This window comes from Barbus barbus, assembly GCF_936440315.1.
Source record: "Barbus barbus genome assembly, chromosome: 25".
NCBI classification, from domain to species: Eukaryota; Metazoa; Chordata; class Actinopteri; order Cypriniformes; family Cyprinidae; genus Barbus; species Barbus barbus.
The window spans coordinates 5146552-5157930 of NC_136753.1; the positions used below are offsets into that span (position 1 = coordinate 5146552).

At 37.2% G+C, this 11379-nt stretch overlaps 1 protein-coding gene across 3 annotated transcripts; it reads right to left on the reverse strand.

Moving 5' to 3' along the window:
• Window positions 1–518: 518 nt before the first annotated feature.
• On the reverse strand, window positions 519–11067 carry slc25a38b (solute carrier family 25 member 38b). 3 transcript variants are annotated; one of them, XM_079377423.1, is made up of 9 exons: window positions 10764–11057; window positions 10337–10419; window positions 10067–10189; window positions 7327–7451; window positions 6359–6443; window positions 4815–4994; window positions 4543–4711; window positions 4262–4428; window positions 519–2899 (listed from the first exon to the last, which is right to left on the reverse strand). In XM_079377423.1, exons 3-9 carry the CDS (start codon window positions 10079–10081, stop codon window positions 2777–2779), a joined length of 864 nt encoding a protein of 287 aa, XP_079233549.1. In that variant the 5' UTR covers window positions 10082–10189; window positions 10337–10419; window positions 10764–11057; the 3' UTR covers window positions 519–2776. The 3 variants fall into 3 exon arrangements, with proteins under 3 accessions (XP_079233549.1, XP_079233550.1, XP_079233548.1); XM_079377424.1 differs by having other exon boundaries at window positions 520–2899; window positions 10794–11067; XM_079377422.1 differs by lacking the exons at window positions 10067–10189; window positions 10337–10419; window positions 10764–11057 and adding an exon at window positions 9086–9362 and having other exon boundaries at window positions 520–2899.
• Between the last annotated feature and the right edge of the window lie 312 nt (window positions 11068–11379).

Below are 11379 nucleotides of genomic sequence, written 5' to 3' on the forward strand. Positions count from 1 at the left end.
AAATAGCAGCACAAATCTACTATCTGCATATTGGTTTATGCTGGACATTTTTATGATATCATTATTACTTCCTTAGGGAGCTGGTTTCTGATAAGTATGCTTGAGTCATTTTGCAGTTATAAATAAAATCTGACAGAAGTCTGATGAGGTCTGGTGTCTGTTATAATTACTGCTCCCTGTTTGATGTGTCACTGCAGTGCTTCAGTCCCTCTAGGTGTCCTCATACCTGACCCCCTTCACACTGTCTGGCTGCATGTCTGGGAACTCTGAGCCATCAGGCTGTCAGGGTTTATACCATCAGCATCACCCAGCAGAGCACAAAATAACAGAAGCAAGACCATTTTGTGCCATGTTAACATTATGCCATTGTTTTCATTTTTTTCACTAGCAAAAAAGACAAAAAAAAAGGATTTTCAATTGATTTTCACTTCACTAGTGTACTAAAACCCAATGGCAAATGCTAAAAATGGAGTATAGGTAACAAAACCACCCGCACAAAACAACCCTTCACAACCATTTATAAACAGGGCAGATTTATTCACATATTAACATAGGCACAATATTTGCATGTGCAAATATTCTCACATACAGACAAAATATCAAGAATAATGGCAATAAGAAATGCTGAAGAGACGATACTGATTGTGTGAAGGCAAAAGAGTCTCCACAGAACAGCACAAAGCACAATGGCTTACACAGCAACATGTGACCAACACACACACCACCTAGATTCAGATTGAATGCAGTCAACTCCACTGAATTTAAAGTGCTTTCACAAACTATATGCATGTAGTGTGCAGTGTGACCGAAACTTATGAACCCTCTTAACGGATATAAAACTAGTGTATCACTTGGCTCAGCATGTCTGCCCAACTTCATACTATGGGTGCTGAACTGCATTCTGCAGCAGATAATCTTGCTGTGTCAGGAAGAAGACAATCTAATTTTAATCAAGGCAATTTAAAACAAACTGTTAACTGAATTGAATTTAGCAAACAAAATTAAATTATAATTACTAGAGTATATCAAATTGAAATGATCAAAGTCATTTGATGCATACGGTAATAATGATTCCTGTAGTACAATCCAAACATTTAAGACCTATGGGATCGACACTGACCAGTGCACATACAGTACGAACCCTATATAGTATATGAAGTGGCCAAATGCAAAGTACTATCACCAAGACAACTGAGAGAACAAGAAACCCAAAGGCTTATAGGGTGAATTTCATGAAAACATGTCCACATGATATTAACCCCCAAAATTTCAAGAGGGGGAAAAAAAAATAATATATATATATTTGGCTTAAATAAATCAAAATCTATTTCAGATCATTAAGATTTTTGCACTGTGACTTTATTTTACAAGACAATTAAGCATATTTCCCCTAAATTCACATTATTGTAATGCATCCCTGAATTTTAGTCTCCCATTATTAAAGGTTTTATTGTACAAATTACTGTAATTTGCTGATTATGAAAAACATTAAAGGCAGTACGACAAAGACTACCATGATGGAATGAACTGGCTACCTAACTGGAATGAAAATAATGTCACAAAGCCAAAAATCCTAATAATTCTCATAGGCTTTATTTTCTCTACAAATTTTAAGGGTGAACAACCACCCGGACATGTTTTTGGCAGACTTCCTCAAATTCTCCCTATAGGTGATGTAGAATTAACATTACACTGTTGTGTTCACACTGAGCACCACACTATGGCATCTTACAGTGGTTTTACACACAACACGACAAAATGTCAGTCAGAATGATCCGAGAACACATTTGCAAATACGATAAATTAAGTATTGTTAATTCTCACTAATACGTTCCACTTCAAATATTGTTTTCTCAGGAACTCTAGCATTAGTTCTCCCCTGTTTCTTTAATAAATATTAAATGTTTCTCCAGGTCTTACAAAGTCTCATTCAATCCAAATCCTGGCTTTGTCTGTGCCCAGGAACAAGCGTTCAAGAAAATAAAAAACCCAGTTTACTGGCATGCACTGATAAATCCATCCAGTCATACAGCACAGGAAATCAGTAGAATAGCACAAATCATCGCATAGAGACACGCGATTATAGTCAGAACGGAGTATGTTGCTGAGACAGTCATGTGTTGTCAGTTCAGTTTCTCAGCCCTGGAGTAATTTGGTCTGATTGTCGGAGCGCTAGAGTATTATGTCAAAATGTCTTTGAAAGACCAGTCTTAGACACCCACTAAGCCTCATCCTTGACTAAAAAGGATTTAACTCAGAGGACCAGGCTTAAGAACTATCTCAGACACTGGAGTCCACGGAGTCGTGGGTTTCTGAGAACCCTGCAAAGGTGGGCACTTTTCAATGACACTGAGACATGTGGTTTTCTAAGGTTAGTTGCCAAAAAGGGGATTTTCTTCCTGTGAAAGGAGTGTTTTCTTGTGAGCTGTCAGCACATGATTCAGCAGTCTCTCATTGGTATTCTTCAGTGCGGACCCCTGTCTCAATATGCAGGCGTCAACAAGGCGGACAAATTCACAATGTTGCAATTTAGGAATGTCACTGTCAGAGGTGTCATGGGGTAACGACTCACTGCACCTGAAAAAACTAACACACAAAGACACACACATACGCAACCCTACGATTACCGGTACCTCAGCCAACACTAGCTGCTTTTGTTTTGATCAAGCCTTCAAGGATAATAGAACGCCATCTTTACACCATCATCTGAAAAGCACACACTCCTGTAACGGACACAAACAGAATAAAGTCCACACATAAAGTGCGTCGGGTGTCTTTAGGACTTCAGTCCCATGCGTGCCATCAGCTGCTCGTACACAGTCCAGGCCATGGCCGCCATGAGGGTTCTCCTCAGAGAACGAGGAACCGCTCCTCGAAAGAACCCGCTCAAGCCATGCTTCTAAAATCGGAGAGAGCGAAAATAAGAATTAAAATGATGCAACTCACTTTAAAAAGACTTTGATCTAATGACAAAACCCAAAAAATTGACACACACACACACCGTCCACACATAAGTGTGCCAAGTGTGTTTAAAAACAGATTTTTAGAAAATACAAAACAATGCTCAGAATTTAACTTCTGTAATGTGACAGTCAAGTTTGAAACAGAAAATTATTTTGGGTGGGACTTCATTTTATCTGTGAGCACTTGACTAGATAATGAAAAGTGGAAACATGAAAGGATATGATAAGTTCATATTATCTTTCGATTACATACTCAGAAGTCAATCTAGATGTAGAAATATGTTTTTATATATAAAAAAAGCTCATGCCAACAAACATTTTCTTTAAGAATATAATAAATTTTGCACAAGGCAAATGATACACTGATACACTACAGTGCAGTAAAATACACTAATTAGTAATATTATGAAATAATATTACAGTTTAAAATAACTATTTTCTGTTTTAATATATTTTAAAATGTAATTACTTCCTGTGGGCAAAGCTGAATTTTCAGCATCATTACTCCAGTCTTCAGTGTCATAGAATCCGACAGAAATCATTCTAATATGCTTATTTGATGCTTAATTTCTTATAAACATAAATTTCTTATAATTATCAATATTATTATAATGGTTTTAACAATTTTTGTGGAAACTGTGATCATTTTTTTCAAGATTCTTTAATGATTAGAAAGTTAAAAACAGAATTTATTTGAAACAGATTTTTTTTTGTAACAAGGCTTTACTGTTACTTTTAATCAATTTAATGAATCATCCCTGAACATAAATAAATATTTTTTTTCACCAAAAAAAAAAAACAACAACAAAAAACAACTTACTGATCCCAAACTGGCATGTATGTATGTATTTGGCTAAGATATAACTATTTGAAAATCTGGAATTTGAGGGTGCAAAAAAATCCAAAAATTGAGAAAATGGCCTTTAAAGTTGTCCAAATGAAGCTCTTAGCAATGCATATTACTAATCAAAAATTATGTTTTGATATATTTACGGTAGGAAATTTACTAAATATCTCCATGGAACATGATCTTTACTTAATATCCTAATGATTTTTGGCATAAAATAAAAATCGATCATTTTGACCCATACAATGTATTGTTGGCTATTGACAAATATACCTGTGCTACTTAAGACTGGTTTTGTGGTCCAGGGTCACATATATGGTAATATTGAAATTGTATTGTATTTCAGGGAATTGAGTGACTTTTGTTTCATGCTGAGTTTAATAACATTGTTTAAAAAGACTTCTAAAGGCCACTAAAGGTCAACAAATATAATTTATCCTGTGATGCTTACCGCATAAACGTGGCGTACAGCGTCGCTGGTCTTGGGATACAACGCTGGGCTCACTTGCATGTGGGTTTTGATCACGTCTGCTGGCTGAGTGGCTAGAGAGGCCAAAACACCAGCTACCACACCACAGCCAAAATTAACCAGTGGGACAAAGGAGGACGAGCTGATCTCTGAGTGCGTAAGAGAGAGAGAGAGAGAGAGAGAGAGAGAAAGAGAGAGAAGACTTCATTAAACAATGCCATATCCTCAGATTTCATCACAATCGTGACTGATCAAAAGCTCACCCTGTGGCAAAGACTTTTTGGCCTGGCTGTAGAACATGACATAGATGCCAGAAAATGGGGCGTCTCTGAGCAGAGTCGCTGTGAGCCCAGAGTAAAGAGCCCTGGGACCTTCATTCTGACACACACTTTTAAGGGCTCCAGCTACGCTTATGTAATTGTACCGCCCGCTCTGAAATAAAACACGCAACAGTGAATAAGCACACAGATACAGCAGAAACATGCATTTTCAATGTGCATTCAGTACAGTCTCAGAGCTCAGTAAAGATCCTCACCTCAAAACGAGTCTTAATGACTGTGATGGGCAGCATGGCCACGCCTGCCACACAACGAGCCCCCGCCCCTAGCAACACCGCCTCCCCAGCGCTCGGAGACCTATCCTGGAAGAAGTGCTGCTTCAGCGAGTAAAATGTGCTGAAGTAGATCCCTACACCAGGGATACAGCGCATGAATGACTGTAGGATACAAAGAGGGACAAGTGAGAGAGATAGAACTAAAGTATTTGATATATAAAAATAAATAAATAAATAGTTGATGCACTGAATTTTTGTTTTGTTTGGCAAAATTTCATTGACGAAAAAGTGACATTTAATTAGTGTTTCTCTGATGTTTGACTGTGTCAGTGTCTATTTCGTGCACACAATGCGAGTAAACTACAACAGGTAAATGTGTCAGCTGTATGAATGCTAGAGCTGGATTAACAATATTGATTTTTTGTTTTTAATCGATTCTGATATGGATTCTTAAATCTCAAGATCAATCTTTTAGTCTATGCTGTTTTCTGTTGATGCGTGGACTTTCCAAAACATTATTTGTAGTGCACCTACCATCCAATAATCCCAAAAATCTTTGTGCTTTATTACTTAATATAAATCACTCTCACCATTCAAATTTTGTCAATTTTATCATGAAATACAAACAATGCATGTGGTTTTGAGGCTCTTTAATGTGCCGTAACACATCTCTGCAGCAAAATCATCTCTTACTCTTTACTAATAGTTGCAGCACAAAATAAATATGAATGAACATCAGAAGGTATTTTGAAAAAAAACAACCTACTGAAATGTATCATGTCCTCATATAATCATTCAATCAGTGTTTCAGCCACAGAAAGATGTCAATAAACCAGCTTGTAAACAATGTTAGGTAAAAGCTACATTTACTTCAGGAATGCCATTCAATGTCTGTAAACTTGACAGTCAACTTAAAAAAATATATGCACTATATTATATATTTATTATAGTTTTACTTAACCTGTTGTCTTTATTATTTAATGTACGTTTGAATAAATCTGCCATTAAATTTTTTTTGCCATTTAAATATTTTCTTTTTTCTTTTAATTTAAATATTTATATTTCAACAGTGGATACATAATTCTTTTTATGTGAAATAAGGTGGCAAAAACTGCCTCGTGTGCAATTTACACATTTGCAAAACTCAGCTTTTATTTGAATGAATATTTGAATGAATTATTAAATGAATTTGACCAATTACATGATTATTAAGTGACGTATATTTCCAGTTTCAGCTAAGTGAATCCTGAATTTTCGGTTTGGGACCACAAATTTCATTTCAGTGCATCTCTAATAAAAAACAAAACAGGTGTCAAGAAAGAGTATTTTTAATCTATATAACATAATAATATTCCTCAAAGGACAACAGGATTTTTGTTCGTGCCACATTAAATATATCATCCACAGTTGAAATACAATGAAGAATTGGACATATGTCTGAGATCAGAACACTGATGCTGTTGTGAGATCAAACAGTGAGTGAGGACCAAAGGAAATGGACACATCAGCCAATACACTTGACTCACCGGTGAAACCCCCTTCCACAGGCCAAGCAGCTTCTCTGTGCGGATCACGTTGAAAAAGACTGTAATCATCCCCACTTTAGGAGCACTGAGAGTCAAAGACAAAAATAGAAATGGTCATGATAGAGACACACAGAGCGACAAAGAAGGGCGAAAACAGACAGAAGAGCCAAAAATCTGCATTTAGATAGTATGCTGAGCAGATATGTGGACACATAATTTGACTTGGGTAACATGTTACCCTCTGCAAAGATGAGAGAGGTAGACAGTTTAAAAACAGGGCACTCCCACACAGCATACAGAGAGGACACGGTTATATAAACATACAACGACACTCGTATCTCATAAAAAAAATTAAACAAAATACAGGCTAAAACCTCACAGTTGTCACAACAACCAAAAAATCAGTAAAGACACTGAACAAACCAAAAGCAAGCAATTGTTGCCAATAAAAGTTGCTATGAAGTTGCTTTACGATCAGGTCAAGTTTATTCCAAAATCTCTGTGAAATTTTGGATCTGTAGATATGCCTTCGGTGTCGTTTTAATGTTAGTTTACGGAATTTGTATCGGTTTTATCATCCGCTGACTAAGTCACTAACTTTAAGCATGTTTTAGCAAACACCACAAAACTATTAGCTATCAGTACTGGGCAAAATTGGGATATAACATTGTTTCCCTTGAACGGATTGAAGTTGTTTTAATCTATGACATGCTAAATTAGCTCTTAGTCAGAAGGACAACAGAAAAGATTATGCATATTAACTATGCCAGACATGTTTATGTATTTTATGTAACCATGATGATTCCTGATGATGAACAACATATTTTGTCAATCAAGTCCTGAAACTAAGTTTTGACATCTAATACCAGACAACGATCAGGGGAAAAGGACACCAGCCAAACTGCAGGCTTATGTCTAGACACAGTCAGAGAGGGTCACAGCAGGCATGTCGGTTGGTGGCGTCTCACCCTGGGTGCATGTTGTTCTGCAGGGTCTGCAGTCTGGTCTTCACCAGATCCAACGGCTGGAAAAGCAGAGTGGAGCAGGTGCCGCTGAGAGAGCCGCACATGAAGGCCTTCAGGGCAGGATGAGCCTGAGAGAACAAACCCAGAATGAAAGAATTTGAGAAAACAAGGACTGAAGGAGGAGACAAAGGTTAAAGTTAGAAAAGAGTATAAATGGATGGATATAAAATGTGGGGTGACAGCAGAGGAGAAGTCAGATGGTTTTGAGATGAACAGAAAGATCAGATGATGAAACTACAGTTTAAGAGAATACAATTCAGGCAGCACTTTAAAGGGGCCATAGTCAACACTGTTCTACCATTTTGCTTTTCCTTAAAGTCCACTTCACATGTTAGTTCAACAAAAACAGTAATAGTTTAGATCTAAGGTCATAGTTTATACGATCTTTCAACCCCGCTCTGACCCTTTGAATTAAACAAGCTGAGGCTCCAGTAATGGCATTGAATATCTTTTTCCTTGTTTTACATTGGGGGTATGATTCATAAAGGTATATTTTAGCATACACTCATATCTTCAGATGTGTGTTTTAACGTTTTATAAGAAAAATCAATGCAACTTATTTGTATGTTTTTTTAGGTCTGTTATTTACTGTTACACGTTATTGACCTGTCCTCATGAATATTATATTTTTGTCTTGTTTTCTACTTACAGCTGGTTGTATGTCTACATCATTCTTTGTTTAGATAAAAATAAAATATTATAAAACTTACAGGACTTTACCACAAAATAAATAAAAAGTTTGAACTTAAATTTATTACCAAAAAATGTAATATTCTGTAAACGGGATAAAAAAAAAAAAAAAATGTAATTACATTTTTAAAAGTTTAATTTTTGAAGTTTTTATAATTCAACTAATTAGACATTCTTTTTAAAGATTAAATTGTAATTAATCTATGTAACAAAATCAGGGGAAAAATGAATTTTGGAAAATACAAATTAAATAAATATAAATATGAAACAGAACTAAATAAAAGAGAATAAAAAAAAAAATTAAGAGATATCAAGAGGGCTAAAACATAAACATGGGCGGTCATATGCTAATATGCTCATAACCATGATGATTCCTGATGAAGAACAACATATTTTTGCAGCTTGGTTTTCATTACCGTTCTGGGTTGGCTAGGAAGGGAGCTTTGCACAGTAAAAGTTTTTCAAAAAAGCAGAATAATCTGGTTTTCCAAGTTATGCCCCCTTTAACAGGCTTGGGTACAAAAACTGCCTTCATTTTCCCAACACAACAGTCACCATTTACTGCAAGAGCACTAAAAATACCACAGTGACTAACACTGACATCCCAGATAAAAGGATATTCTCATGCACTGAATATCCATCCTACATTTGGTGCCCTGCATGGACACCAAACCTTAAAAATACGCGGTGTCATTAAAAACATTATAGGTTGTGCGAGTGTGCATGATGACACATACACATGAACGCACTTCAAAATTGACCATAATCGAGAATCACACCCAACACAGATGCACAACCACACACTGACACCGTCAGCATCATCACATGCACACTGACAAGCACATCAAGACTCGAGCGCTGCCGACAGGCTCCTCGGAGCGCTGAGATTCATTTAGAAGCATGAAAACAGCAAGACAAGAGTGATGGGCAGACACACACACAACTGCACAGAAACACACAAAAAAAACACACTAGAGAAACATACAGTGAGCCACTGACTAATCTGCCCTACCTTTCCCAGGCTGCTGTCAGATTTGGGCTGAGGGTCCTTTTTCTCTTGCATCTCTCTCTCTCTCACTCACTCTTTCTGCTGCCGCTAACAGCACATGACAGAGTAAGCCCCCATCTCTCTCCTCTCAAACACAATGCCCACAAATCACTCTTTAACCCCCCCCCAACAGCAAGAGATTCAGCGGCTTAATCCACAAGCTTCCTTGCTTGCCGATCCCAGTGCTGGTTTTCCGCACTCCTTATCGCACATCCATGGTTTCAGTCCCTCTGTTTTGTTTGTGTTCCAGATCAAGTGGTTTCAGCACAGCGTGAGTCATGCAGTTGCCAAAGGCATATGTATATGTGCGTGAGCATGTGCTTGTGTGAATGTGACAGAGGAAATGTGGGTCATACATTGGATGCAAATAACCTATTATTCCAACATAGCTTCAGCCGGGTTGCACAAAAAAGAAAAACAATGACTTTCGAATCTTCATATGCTTTTTACACATAAAAATGGCTTTGTGTTGGGAAAAACAGTGTCGTCAAAACATATTCACACTCTCTCAGATTTCCATTACAAATAAGACATGGAAAAAAATTAAATATGATTGCTTTACTCTGCTAGTGGTAGACTGCAATGTCAGCCAAATCGGTTATTCTGCAGGGATCTGGCAGGCAGCTGGTGACTATGGCACATATGCGTCAGTTAATAAAATACAACTGCTTTCTTAATGAAGCATGCGCATTCATGTTTTCAAACATTTTAGAGAATTCTGAGGGGATATTGTGTATAAGTGTTCATTTCAGTGGAGCAACTTGTGTATGTTTCTTCAGGTATCAGTGAATTGCATTGTGTTATATCGGTCAACCATTATTCTCTCCACCAAAAACAAGTCACACATTTAAGCTGATGTTAATGTTTTGCAATCAATCGGCATTGCAGAATATATTAAATTAGCATGACATTGAACTAAGGTACACAGCCTTAGCACCAACTCACCAGGGCAATCTCCATTGCAGATGGAGAGGATGATGAAGTTTGTACAGAGGAAGAGCTCAACTCCCTCTCTTTTTTCTCTTCTATGGCCGTTGTGATGTTAGACGTCAAAGCTTTGATTCCTGACTGAATGAGGGAGAAATTAATTTAATATCCACTGCTACCATCACAAACAACCAAGCACACAATTAAGAAAAACGAGTCGTGTATTAAAGCATCGTAGGAAAATATAGAGAGTGAGTCAGATAGATTTAAGTTACATTTTATGTTTACCTGTCTGTTAGGGACCGAAGAGGAAGAGTGAATGAGGACAGATCTTCATCATGATTCTCGCTCTTCTGTCACTTTACACACAGCTGTCAACAGTACATACAGAAACCACCAATTAATTAATAAAATGACATACACGTGTAGAAATGTGCAGCATGTCACAGAATTGTCAAATAAAAATAAACTATTAAAGCACAACTTAGTAAAAGCTAATGCTAATTTCTATAGCCAGCATACTTAGTTTCAAATATCCTTGAACGGCTAATTTACCAACTGCTCCTATACAGTTTTCCTCAAAATACAAAGCTGACAATAAACACACTGCAAAATATTGGCAATAATGTGGCGCAACACACGTCAGCTGATTTCTGTCAGTTAGCCGGTAATGCTAACAGTCACCTCTCAATCCATCATAAGCCACAAACTTTACCTTAAACACAGTTCTTCAGTTTTCCGGTACCTCCAAAAGATTGCGTATTTTCGTCTCAAGCAACCAATGTTTATTGAAGTACAGGTGAAACAGCAGGCGTACGTTACACAAGTTTTCAATATGACATTTCTGCGCGGAGACCATGAGGACAGGAGTTACGCTTGCGCGAGAAAGTTTTACGTCGTTTGCGTAAGTCGTGCGTACTCTTTGCGCAGTCTGCAGAACCGGTTTCAGCTCGATTATTCCAGCGGTGCCGGTTACACGTGCTCCGGGGAGAGACGCTTGATGCCCCCCACTGGAACACGGAGGTAAATGTCTTACCAAACTCCTAATGGACTCGTTTAACACTTTTTAAATGAAAGTTAAGCCTTGGTTAAAAATACTTTAAATTGTCCTAAGACATTAATAGAGACTGGAGTTTATTACTGGTATTGGTCACTGATGAGAAACCCACCAAGAGCCTAACTCAGAAGCTAATTTAAAAAAAAAAAAAAAAAAAAAAAAAAGCACAGTAAATTTATTACAGAGACAGCTTATGCAGAAGCATTATAATATACATATTTCATGAATGTGACTTTAGAGTTTGAAGCTACAGACTTTCAGTTATCAGCACAGA